General features: G+C 29.5%; 1 protein-coding gene across 2 annotated transcripts in view; it reads left to right on the top strand.

Annotated features, from left to right (window-relative positions):
• LOC143082314 (DNA-binding protein RFX6-like) overlaps positions 1 to 20672 on the top strand; it is a 74817-nt gene that overhangs the window by 47573 nt on the left and 6572 nt on the right. For both annotated transcript variants that reach the window (XM_076257953.1, XM_076257951.1), the window contains exons 3-15: positions 1483 to 1606; positions 1773 to 1834; positions 2397 to 2474; positions 6257 to 6284; positions 8158 to 8265; positions 9673 to 9750; positions 16207 to 16320; positions 16882 to 16931; positions 17625 to 17784; positions 18177 to 18318; positions 19013 to 19107; positions 19406 to 19523; positions 20256 to 20375. In XM_076257953.1, coding sequence (XP_076114068.1) covers positions 1483 to 1606; positions 1773 to 1834; positions 2397 to 2474; positions 6257 to 6284; positions 8158 to 8265; positions 9673 to 9750; positions 16207 to 16320; positions 16882 to 16931; positions 17625 to 17784; positions 18177 to 18318; positions 19013 to 19107; positions 19406 to 19523; positions 20256 to 20375 — 1277 coding nt within the window. The remainder of the gene's footprint in view (positions 1 to 1482; positions 1607 to 1772; positions 1835 to 2396; positions 2475 to 6256; positions 6285 to 8157; positions 8266 to 9672; positions 9751 to 16206; positions 16321 to 16881; positions 16932 to 17624; positions 17785 to 18176; positions 18319 to 19012; positions 19108 to 19405; positions 19524 to 20255; positions 20376 to 20672) is intronic.

Here is a 20672-nt window from a genome sequence, read left to right as displayed (position 1 = left end):
TATTTACTCTGTGTTTAGTGTTTTGACAATGCACACATTTTACTCAAATAGTTAAATACATTCAGTAAGGTGGATCTGAATCAAATCTTTTTATTTTTATTTTAAAATAATGTAAAGATAAACAAAGAAAAACAAATGTCATCCAAAATATGAGAATAATCGTTATACATCAAATATATACTTCCAAGTTAATTGCATTGCTTGGTTCAAGTTTATTCTTCACCACAAACTATAGCTCTAAAGTTAAGAAAATAAACACAAATTATCAATAATTGTGCCATAAGAATGAGAGATTACATGACTGTAGTGGTCAAAATCACTACATAATATAAACATAATTTTGAAAGCGTTTTGCATTTTATATGCACATTATAAATGCACATCTTTATAGTCATAATGTTTTAGGACGACTATTTTTGCTCTGCACATACTGATTTTGTGACATGAATGGATACATGATCATACATCATATCTTTTCTTTTTGATAATATTGTGCTGCCTCTTTCTCTCTTGCAAGTGTCATTGTGAACATAAATTAGCGTAAAAGACAATAAAACCACATAGTTTTATACATTATCGACACAGACCACTGCTTTTTCCTATCAATATTAATGCACGAATGTTTCTTTTATATAACACATTATCAAAAATTAATCAATATTGATATCAAAATAAGTTTGTTTTGTATAAACCTTCGTGTTGAAAATTCAAAACTGTTTTTCGCTAATAATTTATAAATGGAATCTGTCAAATTTTGGTGATTAAAATCGTCCTTGTTTGGACACGCACCTTAAGAAGATATATTCTATTTAATAAGCCAACATTTCTTTCTATTTTATCAAATCTTACTGGACATTCTTGATTATCAGATCAATAAATCTATCACAAGTAAAACGTTTACTTTTGATTAAGGAATATTTAATACCGAACTCTTTCCTCTACCGATAAAGATTTCCGATTTAAAGTACCTTGTATTATTTGATGAATGCAGGATTTAATCCGAACGGACAGACACAAGAAAAAAACATGCCATTTTAGTCTTTCTTCTGTTCGATTTATTTTAAATAGTCTGTATGGTACTCATGGTAGTTTTCAATTGTTGCTCCCTTTTTCCTCCTTTATTTTAATGCGCCTCGTTGTTTTTTTTTCATTAATTCATTCTGTAAGTCTTATAAAAGTTGAAATTAATGTTTTGCAAAAATAAATAACAAAAAGATACATAATGAAATGAAAAAAAATGTTTATGTATCCAGTTTGAAACAGACATTTAGTTAAACTCCTCTAGCAAGTTGCTCAGAATTCTCCCTTTTTGTTCAGACGGAAAAAGAAACTTAATTTGATTCAACGTAAACCTTTTTTTCATGTAAAAGTTGCATCAGTTTTTTCTTTAGATTTCTTCCATAGTTTAGATGAACTTTAATTTTTAGTATGTATAAAAAAAAGTGTAGGTTGTTTCATTTTTAATTATTGACTATTTTGTAGGTTAGAAGAGAACTATTGTATCTGTGAAGGAGTATGCTTACCTAGATGTATACTGTATGCACATTATTTAGACTTCTGTAGAAAGGAAACATTAGAGCCAGCATGTGCAGCTACTTTTGGAAAGGTATTACTTTAGTTTTAGTAATAATAAATCTTCACTAGATATAAAAAGAAATCGAATGCCAATAATAATTTTATAATATACAAACATTTCTCATTTGATCATTTATCTTTTAAGATTATTGTAAATGTAGTAAAAATATATGTTCTGTTTCTCTTCATTATTTTAGACAATACGACAGAAGTTTCCACATCTAACAACAAGACGACTTGGTACACGAGGACACTCAAAGTAAGTTTTATTATTCTGCCATTTTTTTAATCTGAATATGTATGAACTAGTTGTCACAGGAAGATAGGCAAACGACACCTATTTATGTCTGTAGACCGAATCTATCCACATTTCCTTCATGAATCGATACAAGAATATTCTTTATATAAAGAGTACAGACGGAAAAACAATCAAGACAGTTCACAGGTTAATGTCTGATTCATTTATAAACCTCAAATGAATATTTAAGACTGGTATTTTACAAATTTTTATATTAGTATAACTTTTCATGAATTATTTTTACATCTTTATAACGCTATCACCAAATCGTCATGCAAATATAGTGACCCCCAGTTTTGAGTGGAGTTGGTGTTGTTAGATCCTTCTTTCCATGAAGCTATCCCTCCCTCGTAATTAGCTGGCTTTGTGTCTTTTATTCTTTTTATCAATTGAAGGTCTTTTGGTGCTAGGTTGTTTTAAGTTTATTTCTCCTTTTTGTTTAATCTAAAAATGTGTTATCCCCAACCCCTTTCTCCTGAAATAAATTAAGACAGTATAAAGTACATTTATTTTTCTATTTCAGATATCATTATTATGGAATAGGTATTCGAGAGACAAGCCAGTATTACCATTCAGTGTACACAGGGAAGGGGTTAACTCGGTAAGTACTCTTTTTTCATCATTATCAAGAAACGTTTATGTACAGAAACCTAAAATTCCTTGCATCAACGTCATATAAACTCTACTGGAAGATGTCTCATTGGCAAACATACCACATCTCCTTATTTAATGTTTTCGTATACAATTGACGAATTCATTGTTTTAATGTCAATTTATAACTGTATTTTTTTCTAAATCTAATGCAATTGCAATGATTCTTGTTTGTCCATAGTTCACATTATGAGCTGATCATTTGAAACTCAACTTAAAATACTTTGTCATCGTTCATATTAAAGCTCTAAATACAGTTAGATATGACTGAAGATTTTGTCTTTGACAGTCTTTACAGATTACGTTATATACAGTAGATTTAAAACACAAGGCTAACGCGTTTTTGAAGAAAGTATTAACATGATATAGTATATTGTAATGTTTACTGGTTATGAACCTCGTTTAAAAGCTGTGAGGTAATTCAAAAATAATAAAAGGCATTTGAACTGTAGGCAGTATTTTCACAGCAGAGGTGTTAACCCTAGCATTACATAACGCTTTTTAAGTGAAAAAATAAACAAGAGAATTTTATTTATTTATTGCACATACATGTAAAATACGTTCTTTTCGAGGGTGTTTATATCAACAGAAAACTTGTTTAAAGTCACTTAAAGGCGTTATTTCAAACACTTATTTTAATATTATATTTACAGTTGTAAATTTATTTCTTAGTGTAAACTATTTTTCTATTAAGTTTATAAGAAGTGGTTTTAAAAATCAAAAGAAACACTAATAAGAGCATCTATCTAATATTTGTACGGAGAAAATGAACAATTAGACACGAATATTCAGTTAACAACCTATTATACTTTATTTATACGTTTGTACATGCAGGTTAACCTCTTTGGTAAAAATTTACAGCTTTATAAGATTATTACTGGATTTCTAATTTGTTTTAGCAGATTTATAATCACTTCTGAAGAACATTCACAGTGTCAAACAATTTTTTGACAGCTCATTTAGATATTTTTTGTCTGGTTGTAAAACTGCAGGTGTTCAAGTTATGTAAAATTTGATCAAAGTTATAACATAAGTGGTTTACATATATTTAATAAACCCATTTTGAAGAAGTAATTGAAATACTTTTGGTCCAACATTAAAAACGTAATCAATTCTGATAAACTATCGCTACACCTATATAGAGTTATGAATTAATCCAAAAATTCAGCAAGTTTTATCTTTGAAAAATCTAACAAGATCAGGTTTCTCCCTAAACAAATCATAATTCAAAATTAAGGATTAACTGAAAGAAAAATTCAACAAGTTAAAAAACACTAGAAGAATTCACAATGTCACATTTGTATGTTCAGTATGCCACAAAATCTTGGTCAAAACACCCATTTGACATATTTTCAAAATTTTACATTATTATGAACATGTGAACTAAGTTTCAAGTTGAAGTGACGAAGACACAAATATTCAACCAGTGTTACAGGACGGAGTGACGGGAAAGCTGACTTGAAAACATAATGCACACTACCATCGATGAGCGGAGTGTAAAAAACACACATTTATATTTTCATTCCTCTAACACTAAAATCATTTTTTAAATGACCTGTTGCGGAAGTTAACGAAAAGATGTTTTGGTTATTTCAATATTTTTTTCTCATGACTCAATGGAAGGGCTCTATATGATATATGAAGTTCATACGAGTCGATAATTTATTCTATAAATTAAATCCACAGCGAACAAGCTGCATAATTTATGATATAACATGATAGTATCAAACCTGTTACTTTAATATCAGAACAAAAGAACCAATAGAGCTACATCTGGTTTATTCCAATTTATCTTCCACGTTTACAAAACTTCAATACATTTCTATGATGAAGTATTAAATTATTTGATTAAACGTTTGCTTTGGATGTCTGGCTTATCAAACTTCGACGTTGGCTATTGTTGACCTGATGAAACAGCTTATAAATGCCTTAAAACCAAATAATACGGCTATGACCCAACTTTATCTTCGCTACATAAGGTTTTGGTGATAATTGAAATACGCTCTGGTATAAATGTATACACAGAGAATGGACCTTATCGGGCAGCCCTGATTAAGAGCTTCCACCAATGTATATTTGTCGACATAAATCTTATTATATTTATTTACTAGATAAAGAAGGAATTGTCCGTTGAGCCTGTATCATATCTTTCATGGTTAACCTAGATAGTCATTGTTTATGTTTACGGGTCTTATTGGAAATATATTTAACTGTGTTCTACTGAGTATAATAACGGTAACATTAAATCAAAAGCTTGTCAAATGGGATAGTTTCAAAATTAGACAGTAAAAAAAAATCGTTTTGTGATTTATTTTCCATTTTTAAGCATGACAATATATTGCCCAAACCAAACAATGTTATTCGTATTCATGCATCATAAATATAAAAGTTGGCGCCTAATTTGATAACATTGCAATACTAGTAATGTACTAATCTGTTAAACTTTATCAGAAAATATGTGCGAAAAACAGAACACGCATTAAATTACTGTTTACTCAGAAATGTTTGCATGCATTTATATATAATGGCGATTTTTGAAGAATGGACAAAATTTGAGATTTATTTGTAGCTATTTGTGAAAAAATTTGAATACTGATTTATGCATCTGATATCATAATGAGAGTTCTTATTATTACAATCCTTACCTAGTCGCATAATTCGTAATTCGTAATATATGTATTAAATAATATATATATTAAAAAAAAATCGCAACAATTTCTGGTTTACAGTATATGCAGGACGTAACTTGTCTTGTTGAAGAGAAATATTACCATTTATACTTTATTGTGAAAATATATACTAGAATGTCCCTTCTTCAATAACCATTCATTATAAATACTGCTAATCCATGTTCTCAAACACTTGATGCGATTGTCATACAAGTGAGAGGTTTAACTAGCTATAAAACCAGATTTAATCCACCATTTTATACATGAGAAAATGCCTGTACATAGAATATGACAGTTGTTATCCATTTGTTTGATATGTTTGAGCTTTTGATTTTGCCATTTGAATAGGGACTTTCTGTTTGGAATTCTTCTCGGAGTTCAGTATTTTTTTGTGATTTTTCTTCACACTATTTCTGTCAAATTTGATTCCATGATTGTTTAACACATGGATATCGATACAGAATCATACTCACATCAACAATCATCATGACTATTACTTATGAAATTATGTTAATAGGGAAAACTCATCAAAGAAGGTCATTTTACTTATGAAATTATGTTAATAGGGAAAACTCATCAAAGAAGGTCATTTTACTTATGAAATTATGTTAATAGGGAAAACTCATCAAAGAAGGTCATTTTACTTATGAAATTATGTTAATAGGGAAAACTCATCAAAGAAGGTCATTTTACTTATGAAATTATGTTAATAGGGAAAACTCATCAAAGAAGGTCATTTTACTTATGAAATTATGTTAGTAGGGAAAACTCATCAAAGAAGGTCATTTTACTTATGAAATTATGTTAATAGGGAAAACTCATCAAAGAAGGTCATTTTACTTATGAAATTATGTTAATAGGGAAAACTCATCAAAGAAGGTCATTTTACTTATGAAATTATGTTAATAGGGAAAACTCATCAAAGAAGGTCATTTCCAGGTTATTGACATTTGAAGATTGATATAAATATGAAAATATTGGTGTAACTAAATGTTGGCGGTATTTTATTTGTATTTTTTTTTTATTGTTCAATATATTTTAAATGTTGTGTTTTTTTCTTCAGGTTTTCAGGATGCAAGCTGAAAAATGAGGTAAGGCGTAACTTCAATCTTTTATTCTCGATTTGAGTTAAAACTCAATGTTTTATCGTTCTTTTAATTTAGTTCTGTAGTTTTTAGAAGGCCTTAGAAGAGAAGATTATGATGTAATGGCGTTGTGGTAATTCACAATGATAACATCATATTGATAGCTATATTCGGATATTATTTCATTAAAATTTGCTGTTAATAATAAAATATAATTGAGTTATAAAATTTGGAAAATTAGTTTGAATTAAGGACTATTATATTTCCCTTATGTCTAGTTCTGATTTATTGTCCGGATTTTATGTTATAAGACGTTTCGTGAATGAGAATGAAATACATACAAGAACACCGACAGTAAGAAAGCATGAATTAACAATAGACAACTAATATAATGTAAATCTAAACGGCAGTCACCATATATATAGATTGAATGTTACCTTTCAAATAAAGTGACCACCTCAAAGATATTAAATAATTTTTAATAAAATGATATTAAGACAGACCTGCTTACAAGTATGGAGTTAAATTATGGTATATTGGTATCAGTACGTTAAAAGAGATTACATCATCGTAAACCTTTAAATATGTCATTATTTTATGTAAATTTTATATATTTTTTAAAGACACTACAAAAAAGTAAATATCATATACATGTGCTGTCAAGTTTATAAATTATATCAATCTAGAGATAAAATGAAGCTGGTAGCATTTAGACATGAGAAATGATATATTTGATATTTATATAGAGATATTTATTTTAGACTGTCTTTAATTTTATATATATTTTGTAAAGACACTACAAAAGAGTAAATATCATATACATATACTGTCAAGTTTGTATCAATTTAAAGATAAAATGAATCTGGTAGCATTTATAATTGAGAAGTCATACATCATGATATATTTATTTTATACTTCCTTAATTGAAATTCACTCATCCAACAAACATCACGGATGCATTTATTCCATTAGAAATTCATTTTATCAGTGTTTACATTATACAAATTTATTTCTTCATCTTTATTTACAATGTTAAGATGGGATGATTATTTATCTCAGTGTTTTATCATTAATCTTAGTATCACTTTCTTAATCCTCTATACTTACTACCTTGTCGCCATCAACAGAGGTATGCTTTTGACACCAGTGTTTTATAAATGCTACTTAATGATGTTAGTGATTATAATAGACTCGGACCAGACTCACTGATGATGTTAAGACTCGTGTAAAATGTTTCCCTATAATGTCTGAAAAACGCCATTTAAGCTTCTCTTACAAGTACACATTGTAATTATATGTCATTTGTTAAATGAATTCGCATGCATATCTGTTTGCATCTGAAAATGTTGAATATATGTCCTTTCCGTTGATAAAGTCTTTTTTTGTCCAAAAATAAAAAAATAAAAACACCACACTCAGTGTTTCATACATAGAAATGTATGTTGCAAATAGCATTGCAAAATTGTTGAAAGCAAACTTGACGTTTTCAAGAAAAGTCAAATATTGACACAGGCAGTCGTATGGTTTATCCAGTTTTTGGTCGGAATCTTTGTGTGATTCATAAATTCATTAATAGACTCAAATTAATCCTGTTTTACTGTTTCAAAACGTATTTCAATGTTATGTTTTTTTTACATAAGCAACAATGGTGTTTCTTTCTCAAACAGCATAAGCAAATAAAACTGAAAACATGTGTCAGAGATTTATATTTTTTGAATTCTACAATTTTTTATTACTGGATAAAAATGTCTACCAGTTTTACATAAAATAGAAATAATTATCATGAATAAACAATTGCATCCAATATTGCCATTATTTTACAGCATTGTATAATATTTATCAAAACGGTTACTGTATGTAAATACTGAATTGATTTTAGGGAGGCTTTACGAGGAAGTATACTCTAAGTTCGAAGACCGGAACGCTGTTACCAGAGTTTCCCAACGCACAATACTTGATTCTACCATTGTCTATACCACGAGAAAAGGTAATTTTATATTCCTTTAATTATTTTTAATAAAATTAAGAAAGAAAGAAAAAGCATGTCAGCATCGTTCTGGTTCATTAAATAAATGAATCAGAATCGAGGGAAATTGAATATCTTAGAATTATTATTCCTTGAAAGGACATACCACAAAGAGTAAGTGAACAATGATGGTCGCTTGAAATTAAGGTACTTCATAAATAATAACACAGAACTGTCTATAAGGTATACCTTGACGTCATTTCCTTGTAAGTGGTCTATTTCGCACGTTATTCTCAAAATCACAGACGTCCAAAAACTAATTCATATTATTTTCTGTCTAATCAATTACTAATTAATTTTACTAAGTATGAATTTTATATTCGCCCTGTCAGTAGCTTATGAAGACTACATAATATTTATTAGCTAAATAAAATACTCCTCTCAAATTTAATATATTTTATTGCATTTTCCCTAATGTTTATTGATTTAGTGATAAACTTTGTACCAGGAGCTTGTTTATTAATTGCTAGAAAATCCAGTCTTTTTCTTCATATGAAATGTTTCCAACAATATTAACCTTATGTAAACATTCACTTGTTGACATAGTCATTGCCGTCTTAGAAATTATAAAAGGAAAAATGTATCAACGTTTAATTTATCACTGAGGTAATTTACGTAGTCTCGGCATATGTCAAGCCCAGTGAATTAGAATAGCACGCAAAACACACCATTAACTTAAAATCCGAATTAAAAGGTAAAAGACTTTTTATATATTTCTGACTATATAGTATAATGTTACGGCAAATGGTATAAACTATGTTTATATAGTAAATTACCGTGGTCAAATGTTCACAATATATAACTCTCAGAAAAATAACAAATAGATGAGTGTCGTACAGCACGAGTTACAACAGGTGCGTGATTTATGCACGGTAATATCATTGGCAGAGCTTAGTGTTTGGAGCCAGGATAGACAGAAACATATTAAATGTAGCATTCCGGTCCTTTATTGTTCTAATCTCTCAGATTATCAGTGCCATTTCAATAAAGTGAGTCATGTTGTTATATTGGCAAGAAATATAACATTGTTTAGGAGATATACTTTTAACAATGGGTTCATTCACCAATAACAGTTCATTTATTTGGACCCTTTTTTTGAAAGAAAAAAAAACTTCTGTTCCTGTTTCCCACATGTTAATTATATCCAAAGTTTGTCTTCTTAATAAAGAAGTTCGTTGCATCAATTTTAAAACTAGGTTGTCATATATTTTCATACATTTGTCAAGTTAGAGAAGAATAAAACCCGTTTTAACTTTTTTTGTTTACATAATGACAATGCTGCCTGATTTCCAAAATTTGTTTTTGGTTGAGACATTTATCATGATGTACAAGACACATTTTTATATGAATTGTTTGATATTGTTTTAGGTTGAGACATTTATCATGATGTACAAGACACATTGTCAATGTATTCTAGATACTGCAATAAACGCTAACTTTGAAGAGGTAAGAATATTAATAATCAGTAGTTCAAATATAGATATAGTCATCCTGGTAAAGCTGAATTTTCTCTTGGAAGACTTTTGAACAACAGTATATTACTGTTGTCTTTCTTTATTAAACGTCAGATTTTTACATTGGCAATCTAAATCACTCCCTGAGATTGAGTAGGCGTTGTGTTCGTCAATGTCAAGCTTTTTTAAAATTTGTTCTTGGGAGAATATTGTTCTAATTAACTCAGAACCTACTGTAATATCACTGTAAACTTGTAGCACGAAAAAAAGCAATTCGTTCTTTACAAGTTTAAGAAGAATAAAAAGTAAAATCACAAAAATACTGAACTCCGAGGAAAGTTCAAAACGGAAAATCCCTAATCAAATGGCAAAATCAAAAGGTAAAACACATCAAACGAATGGACAACACTTTATTATTCCTGACTTGGTACAGGCATTTTTTTACGTTGAAAATGGTGGATTGAACCAGACTGTTAGAACGCATTAGAAACAAAAATTGCGAAACCAGGAAATTGTGTATCATGTTACAGAATGATAATGCAGAATTGTAACAGTAATCTTTGTGTAAACATACAACACCAATTTAAGTCCTAATAACATCTTCCAAATTCTTCTTAATGTCCAATGATTACAATTGTATTGATTACTTCATTTAAATTTCAATTGGAACACCACTGTATCCCGAATAGAAGTTTTGTGTATTAACATTCCTGGTGTGTGATGGTCCCTTGGTATGTAAGACAGATCTTTGTAAACCCTAATGAACTGAACAAGACTTTTTGTGTTGACTTTGACAAAGGTGCAAAAATCAATAAAATTAACATGAAATGTGTCTTTTCCTTTTGACACGAGATTTCTGTGGCGAAATGGAACATATAGCAGCAACTTTAATGATGCAAATTATTTTGGGTGATTGACAAAAGTAGTTTTTACTTAAAATTAGTATAAAAAAATTGAAATGAACTATTATCTAATATATATAAAAAAAAATCACATTATTATCCATTTTTTTTTTATTTTTTTTTTTAATTATTTTTTTTTATTCACCTTAATTTTGTAGTGCCTTTTTTTGCGACAGCAAAAGTGATGTTTTGGGGGGAAAAGTGCAAAATCATTTAAATCTTGTGGTTTTTTTTTTTGGTTGATAAAAGTGACATTAAGATAGGACTAAATAGTACTCAAAATATTGTAATGAACAATATTTTTTTATTCTTGAAGTATAAATTATCTAAAATGTATTTTTTTTTAAAGAGGAATTTAGTGACATATTTATGTAAAGTTTACTCTGTACATGTCCAAATAATGGTTTAACAAAGTTTCCCTTTTTAGAACAAATTACTTAAAAGCAATAGATGTAGAAAACTACCGGAAAGGTAGAGGATTAAAAGTATCTTTGATGTAGATCTGAAAGGATATCTAAAACTTTAATCCTTTTACAGAGAAAGTATGATATCATTATCTAAGTATTATGTCGGATCAGAGTTGTAAATACATTGTAAACACAACGATTAATACAAAATGTTTCCATCACAAAGGAAGAAAAACTTCGGTGAACACTGAATATTAAATTAATAATTTAGAAGGTTTTTATGACAAAACGAAGTAAACAATACTTGGAAAATTATCTGTACACAAATGGCTAAGAAAGGCTTCTTACAGTTAAGGATGAAAATTACAATCTTAGGTCCAGTATCTGTTAATTTCCCTGTCTGAAACCTCGTTTAATTTGGGGTATTTGTTTGATATTTTGAAGTGGATACTTGATAAACCTTCTGTTATTGGGTTTGTTGAACAAAGATACATGATGTTAGTGTAATTAATTTGTTTGAGAAAAGTGGAGTGATGCGATTTTTGTAAATAAAGAGACAAATTCTTTCAACAAAGCATTAAAAAATCAAACTTAAATCCGATTTAATTTTGTCAAACTTTAGACAAGTCAGTTATTGTACATTTTACTTCATTAGTAAATAAAAGTGGAAAAGAAAGCAACACATATTTTCAATCCCGACAGTCCATACTTTGTATTGAACTATTGACTTCAGTGTATTTTGATGACCATGTTTAAAATTTGTTCAATTACCAGACATTAATGCATTTGGTGTTTTTATACTGCACCGTCTTTTAATCCCATTTTTTAGATTTGAAGGTCTTTCCGGATATACATCCGTCTGATGTTTTAAATTAGTACTTGTAAACGATTTTAAATCCGATGCTTGACTTTAGATGATTGTGCGTATTCTGGAGACTTCATTACAACAGATCAACTTTCCTCCACGATTTGACTTTTCTCTTTATACATTTTCTCAATTACCTTATGTTAAGTTTATCCTAATATTAAGTTTATCCTAATGTTAAGTTTATCCTTATGTTAAGTTTATCCTAATGTTAAACTTATCCGTTGGAAATTGTTTTTAAAAAAGCTGCTTTTAACAAAAATCAAACAGTTTTTCGGTAGATTTGTTTGAGCTTTTGATTTTGCCATTTATTAAGGGTCTTTCCGTTTTGAATTTCCTTTTGAGGTCGTTTTTTTTTTGTTTAAATTTACTTTTTGATTTGTAATGAAAATGTCACTAGATTCTTTAGATGTGTTTGAGATTTTGATTTTATCATTTGTTAGAGAGACTCTCCGTTTTGTTTTGAATTTTCCTTTAAGTTCGGTATTTTTGTTATTTTACTTTTTGATTTGGAATGAAGATGTCACTAGATTCTTTAGATGTGTTTGAGATTTTGATTTTATCATTTGTTAGAGAGACTCTCCATTTTGTTTTGAATTTTCCTTTTAGTTCGGTATTTTTGTTATTATACTTTTTGATTTGGAATAAATATGTCATTTGATTCATGCTAGATTCAAACACACTTGCAAATGTTCTCCAAATAAGGTAGATCAATTACTTCACCATAGAAAAACTAGTCCTACATACCATATATGATAATGCATTATCACAAATATGTCTGATATATTTACCAAAGATAACCCGAATGCATCTTTAAAAAGGTTTTACATTAAATGATAAAGGTACTTTTGAACACTTAGGCTTTTACACAAATTTGTAACACTGCATTGTAATGTTTTGATATTAAATAATATGTTAATTTAGACAGAATAAAGAAAATGTTATTTGACATATTTGTAATATAAACTAAGAGTTGTGTAATCAGATAACTTTCTGAATATCTCACAGATAAATTATAATTTAATATTTCGATAAAAATGATGAGTACCCCTCTCTTCCTGTGAGAAATTTCTTTATCAAAGGAAACATTAAAGAGGGATCATACTATACCAAGCCGCACTGATAAAAGTTGGGTTCACACCATGACATATTAAATTCTGTTTGAGCTTTAAGTAAAAATTGATATAAATTTGACAAGATAAAAGGTTAAAGCTTCAAAAATACTATTGGGTCAGAATTATTGAATATTGCAGAAAATTTCAAAACATGTTTTATAAATTTCCACCCACCATATAATTATTGATAACTACAGTGTTAACTTTAAGACTTCAAGAAACAAGTTGAATTTGGTTTAAAAATATTTGATATGGGAAAATTTTATATGCAACATTGAATTGTATTATTTTATTTCCTAGACTTGAAATGATTTTTTTGTCTGTTAAGATAGATGGCGATGTGAAAAGAAATTGTATTTTGATTTCTTGTTATCTTAAATACATTTCATATTAGCTCTTTCAGGATAAATATTTCTTAATTTGATATAAAAGGAAATGGTTGTACCAAGTCAGGAATGTGACAGTTTTTGTCCATTCGTTTGATGTGTTTGGGCTTTTGATTTTGCAATTTGATTAGGGACTTTCCGTTTTGAATTTTCCTCGGAGTTAAGTATTTTTATGATTTTACTTATTACCCTACATGCTTGTTCGTACTTGTCGTTTTTCTGCAGCATATATTTTCATTCGATTAACATGTCTGATTTATGATTGACCTGAAAAGATTCTCTTCGAAAAGAATAAATTGTTCTTAAGTGACTAATATTTCCTACAACGGTATCATTGGTCGAGATAGGCAATCCTAAAATGGCTCGAAATGATTTTAGAGCATTATACATGCACATACATTTATAGATTGTTTCGGGAAGTTTTGCCAAGAACAGCACCGTGGTTGATTTTAACTTATCTTGGTGTATTTTAATTCAACCCAATGATGATGATCACTATTTGAAGTCGGCTTATATTTTGAAGTGGATCAGAAATTTTCGACAAATCTATGACTTTTTTTCCCGTCATTTCTATTTTTATTTTATATATAATTTCTTGTAAATTTATGCCTTTCACGACAAAAGTTTAAATAGAGATACAAGTATTTGTGTTGTTGCATAGACATTTTCCTCTTGATTGCTGTCATCAATTCCATAAATAAGTATATTATATTTCCTGTCATGCCTTTCGAGTAAAATGGCCTTTTCTTTAAGATCATCAATTTGCTGCTGAAAATCATTTTTTTGTTTGAATAGCTTTTCATTTTTTAATTCTTGAAGCTGTAAATCCATACCTTGGACACCTCTTTCTAACCCTGTAAAATCATGACTGAGAGTTTTTATTTCTTTTTGCGACGTTTCAAACTTAACATTGAGGACTTTAGCATCAGCTTTAACCTCATGTATCATACTTGTCAAGGTAACGTTCGACTTTAGTTAATTGTTAAAAAAATAACTAAACATTTACAAAATTTATAAATGCAATGTCATTGAATATATATGTACTACACTCTGCAGGGTCTTCATGTACGAAAGATTTGTAGACAGTAAACTGTTTGTTTTGAATTGGAACTGTACCAACGTTAATATTCGTTACACTGATAAAATACTGCGTTTAATACCACACAAACTATAATTCTTATAGTGTTATAGACAAAACAAAAGTTACTTCATCATTCATGATATATGATATATTTACTCCGTAAGTAGCGTTCACTTTATCCTCATCCTAACATGTAAATCCTTTAGCTGTGTAGTATCAAGACCATATATTTGTGTGGATATTATATATAGTCATTTAAAATAATCATTTCTACAACTTTTAACGACTCTACATTCCCTTAAACTGTCAAATATTTCAGTTTCTGGTGGTACAAATTTTCATTCATTGGCGCTGTCATAAAAGGGAAGATACAAGTAGGTTAGGTCATTTTTGAAGGTCGTACAGTGACCTTAAGTTGCTAATGTTTTGGTTCCAAATTGATAGTTGTCTCATCGCAAATCATGCGCATCTAGTACTTTAAGATTGGTTCATTAATGTTATTCTTATTTTTATATAATTTAGTCCCATGTTTATATTTTGCTTTTTCATCTCTCAAATTATATGGGGTTTTACCTTTGTTCAAAATATGAATGGTCATCAGCGTGTAGTTTCGGATTACCATTTTCCGATAGTGCAGAAATTTTAATCAGTGACAAATTTTGAATCAAATAGATTAGTGCTGACACATTTTTCAATATATTTCTTTTCATAAAACTAACGGGTTCAAAAACGCACAGCGTAATATAAAAAATCTCAATAGTAGCCTGTCACTCTGTTAATCCAAAAACTCACAACATTGTGTAAATTCTCAACCTGCATGGGGTATGGTTAAAAGACGGATTTTGCTTCAAGAATTAAGATTATGAGTCATCGGTTAAGATAATTCCAAATTGTCATGACCATCAATCTACTAAAATAGTTTGTATTATGTATGAATATCTTTGACTTTGTGTCACGTCTTGGATCATGTGTGAAGTTTTTATCCTGTCTCAACACTGACGAAGCAATTATTACGGAGAAGCGTTCCTTTATGTAAACAATTTGAACATTGGTAAAAAAAACAATAGACATGTGCACCGATTATTTTGGTTGATGTTCTATGAAGTTGCTTTGATAATGAGACTTAATCACACCATTGAATTGTTTTTTTTTATTTGAACAAAGTAAATAATTCATAACCCAAAAGGAACCAAATTTCTAATAAAATCGTGTCAGTTGAATGAACGATTGATGTTTTCTTTTTGCTTGTATTTTTCAGTTATCCATTCGTCTTTAATATGCAAGTCAAAACTTCTGTCCCTGTCCAAAACACCTTAATTTTCTAGTGGCAGTTCAAATTTTCCAGATTATTATCTGGGATGGCCTATATTATTACAAGACCTGTATATTGTTTTATTATTAACTTGTTTTCGTCCTGAACATGCATGAAATATTTGCCATTGAACGTTTAGGAACAACTTATCAATCAATCAATCAATATGTATGAAATTTCTGCCACTATTAACGACAATCAACCATTTATCCATAAGTTTTTTTTCTCATATTGGCTGTGTTAACGAAGTAAAATTTTCAGTACATTATAAGCAATTTTGCTGTTTTACTACGTTTAGAAAATTAAAACTATCAAATCTTTCCCTTAAAACAGTTAAACAAAAACCTTTGATGTTATATAATCACATACTTTATTTTTAGATTCAGAACTTTTTACTACATTTCTGGCAAGGACTTCCAGAGCATTTGTTCCCCTTAGTTGAGAACCAAGTGATTGTTGATGTAATTTGTGTCTGTGATAATATCCTTTACAAGGTATGTTTCTTAACTCTATTGAAGAAACCCAGATGACTATATATATATATATATTTTTAAAGACGGACACATCACTAAACAAAACATTCAACAAGAACATGAATCAAATGAACACTTACAGCGAACTATTGATTGTCAAAGAAGGTTGAATCCCACAATTAGCCTTATTTTTCTGTTTATTAATATCAATGAAAATCCTGAAACAAGAGTACTTATCTATGACAAAAGATACCAGTTCAAACAGACACCAACAGATGAAGTCAAAGGTGGTTGCAATCAGAAATTTGAGAAAATAGATTTTGAAATAAAGTCAAACGGCATAATAAAATTGCACATTCAAAAGTGAATTTGATAGTTAACCGTCAGCATTTTAAATGAAAATATTCGTAAATTATTTTAGATTGAACAATGGTAACACAATGTGTTTTTATTATTTTTTGGTTAGTACCTTCCTTCAATCAGTCGTGATTTAAGACAAGCACATACATAAAAATGGCAATCGTCTGAAGATCTCAAAGAAAACTACATATATTTGAAAACAATATATACTGCGTTTTGTAGGTTTTAACAGAGGTTTTAATTCCATCTACAATGCAGGAAATGCCAGAAACGTAAGTAAATGTAACTATTAGAAAATTTGATAAACTGGATTTACATTCACCCGAAACGCATACACCAAAAAATTAAAAGACCAAACATATGATAATACATAAACTCGTGAAGAGCTGTTTGACCAAAATTGACATAGAAGAATAGCAAAATACATCTCTGGACATTTTTGTTTGAGGGAATTGGAACATTAGTTTTTTTCAATAACATTGAAATTTATTAATGAACCATGTCGGTACATAAACACCGACTACTGAGCTGATGATACCCTCAGGAACTAAATGTTACCACCGATTGATTATCCACATAAAAGAGGGTAGAAGACAACCTCAATAGCTAATAAAAGAAACGTTCATTTGTTATTAATCCTTATTAATGCCAAAACCAAGAAATTACAAGTTAACTGTCCTTCTGGTATCTTTCGCCTCTCTTTTAAATCAAGCTTTTTGTATAATTTATTTTAATTCATTGAACGGGTGAAGGAGAGCACGAGTAGTCATGGAAGGTGTGTTGTTATTAAAATGGATTAGATATTGATGTCTTCTCATTGTTGGCGTTAGCAAACACAATCAATCATTCATCTTCTTATTGTTCTCATCTCCATATGTCCCTCCTGGTCTAAGCTTGGTATTAGAAATGTTAAAATTATACATGATTGTTTTACAATTCACTGTAGCTAAATATTTACTTTACAGGTTATTATGTGATATAAGAAATTTTGCTAAACATTGGGAAAACTGGGTAGCCACATCTCTTGAAAATTTACCAGAGAAATTATCTGAGCACAAACTTCCAGTGTCAAGAAGATTTTCATCAGCATTAAAACGACAGACATCATTTCTTCATTTAGCTCAGGTATGCACATTTTCTCATTGCCTTAGTTTAATTGAAATTTTAAGTTTGTTAACTTTTTGTATATTGCATATCTCGTACTTTGCCGATGAAATATTGGGTTTCTTCGAATAATCAAAATATCGGCATTCTTGGAAATTTTGGATTTATGTTTCTAGTGATTTTGACATACTGATTTGTTTTCGAAGAAAGATGGTATACTGGTGAACATTAAAAGCATCTAGAGTAGAACATGTAGTATGTTGTACCATTGTTGTTCTATGACCCGGATTTGTTTTCACTCAAACTACTTATTGCTTTTGAACAGCGGTATACTACTGGTTGCCTTTATCTATTGTTGTATATATAAATGAGTAATTTTGATGATATGATAACTTACTACACATCTGTTTTAGACTGCCAGACCGGTCCTGTATGATGCCGCTTTAGTAAATCAAACAATAGAAGATGTTGATCGTATAGACTTGAGTAGTATAACCAGTAACGCTCTGTCCACATCGAGTGATTCGGACAGTGACCTAGATGTAAATGGGGAATGTAAGTATGCGACATTGGTATAGTATGTGGACACATAGATGACGCATATTTCATTGTTATGTATAAAACAATGTGCAATTTGAATGTTAAAAGCCTGTTAATGTATCATGTGATTTTGATATAATTTCCCATAAAATGCATGTTAATTTTACATACTTAATTAAAGTATAGGAATACACGTTGATTTAATATACTTAACTTAATTTGATAGATATTGAAATGAAAATCAATATCATATGACTCTCCTAAATTCCTAAATTTTTATGTATTTGTAGCAGGCAAAGTTTCATGAATTGATATCCGTTCAACCATTTAACATTTAAGGAGAAAACTTTGTGCAAAACGTTTAATTGATTCGACATGGCTCTGAATTATACGTTTCTATTGAATTTGAATTTTGAATAGTGTGACAGGTGATGACGGCATAGCCAAATCTTATGCTTTGATCATTGTGTCTCTCTCTACTTTTAGTTATACAATTCCATATTTTGTAGTCAAGTGTTGTGTGTTTTGCTTAGCTAATAAAACATGGGTCAACGATATTAGCATAGACAATCCAAAGATCCTAAGATTAAAACAAAATGCAGATAATATCCAGAAAGTTCAGAACATTTAAAAAATCTGAATGGTAAAAAAGTTAAATTGCCTTTCTGAAATATTAAACCGAACAATAAATGTTCTTCTTGTTTTTTAGTTTTAAAAGAATTTAAAGACTTACTGCGGAAGCAGGCAACTGTTGAAGCGTTTACAGAATGGCTAGATACTCTTGTTGAACAGAAAGTTGTAAAGGTAAGATAAAGTTACCAGTAAAACTCTGTAATTTAGTTTGGACATCAGGAAATGCATCAAATTATTAATTTTGATGCATTTCCTTAACATTACAGATATGCATTATTATTTTAATACATGGCGTTGTTGTTAATAAATAAGAATATGTATAGATTACTATTGAATTGTCTGAATTTCTGTTTATCCATTAAGAAATTTACACTGGTTTCGAATATTTTGAAGTATTTCCAAAATGAAACCATGTATTTATGTTTTAATAAGAGATGATCTATTTACCATTACTTTATTTATATTTCAGCCAAGTAAGCAAAATGGACGATCTTTCAAGAAAAGAGCATCAGCATTTTTGTTAAAATGGTCTTTCTTTGGAGCAAGATTAATGCACAATCTTACACTAAATAATGCCCAGTGTTTTGGTAAGCCATTCATATTTTAATCAACACCAATGTATTGTCTATCTCATAATGAAAAAAGGACACGTTTGAGTTTAAAATTGATACTTTAATATGCACTTAAGGTTCTAGTGGTATACTGAAAATTCAGTGAATGCTATTGTATTTTTTCTACTTGATAAAGAAATTTTGTTTTTGGACTGTTGATGTAAATCTAAGGTGTCTGTTATGTTAATATTGTTTTGTTTCAATATTCTATAAAAATGATTTTGTTCAATAATTTATTCTCATTCAGAGTGGGAAACAATACTGAGATTATGGTATATGATAATCTGATATAAAATGTTCTATGTTTGGTTATAGAGTTAAGTGCCATAATATGGTGAAATGTTTTTACTGAACAAGGATCGCGTCATACATTTTATTATTGATTGCCCATATCGCACGTATAAATATGTTCGCAGTTACTTTTGATCTGTTCGAAACAATAAATTTATAAAATTATCATTCAAAATCCTGCAGCGAAGCTCCGGATTTATAAAATTGACGGAGAAAAATGCACTGAGCGTCGGTCATAAGATTTGAAAGGATATAAACATGTTATAGAAGATTTTTGTTTCAATAATATTTTTGATAACGATGAGCTCAATCCATATCAATTTGAGCCATAGCTTAAAAAACTTCATTGTGGAACATGTATTGATGATAAAGTTTATGCTAAAATCTTACAAAAAGCCTCTTGACTTTGCGTTTTAGGTTCATTTCACCTTATCAGAATGTTACTTGATGAATATGTATTGCTAGCTGTTGAAACTCAAATACATGTAGAGAAAGACGCAGAATTACAAGCAATATTGGAAAAGCATATGAAAGCTGGTATGTTTATAAAATAAACAATCTGCAACAATATAAAATTAATACAGAAACAAAGGTTTGAGCAAGAAACGAGTTTATTAGGACGTCCATTGTCACTGAACTAGTATACATAATTGTTAAGGGGCCAGCTGTAGGACGCCTCCGGGTGCGAGAGTTTCTCGGTGCATTGAAGACCCATTGGTGGCCTTCGGCTGTTGTCTACTCTATGGTCGGGTTGTTACCTCTTTGACACATTCCCAATTTCCATTTTCAATGTCCTTACGTGTATGAGAAAAACAGAAATTTATCAAATTACTA

The sequence above is a fragment of the Mytilus galloprovincialis genome, chromosome 7 (genome assembly GCF_965363235.1).
Source record: "Mytilus galloprovincialis chromosome 7, xbMytGall1.hap1.1, whole genome shotgun sequence".
NCBI classification, from domain to species: Eukaryota; Metazoa; Mollusca; class Bivalvia; order Mytilida; family Mytilidae; genus Mytilus; species Mytilus galloprovincialis.
This window is presented reverse-complemented; position numbering and strand designations above follow the sequence as displayed.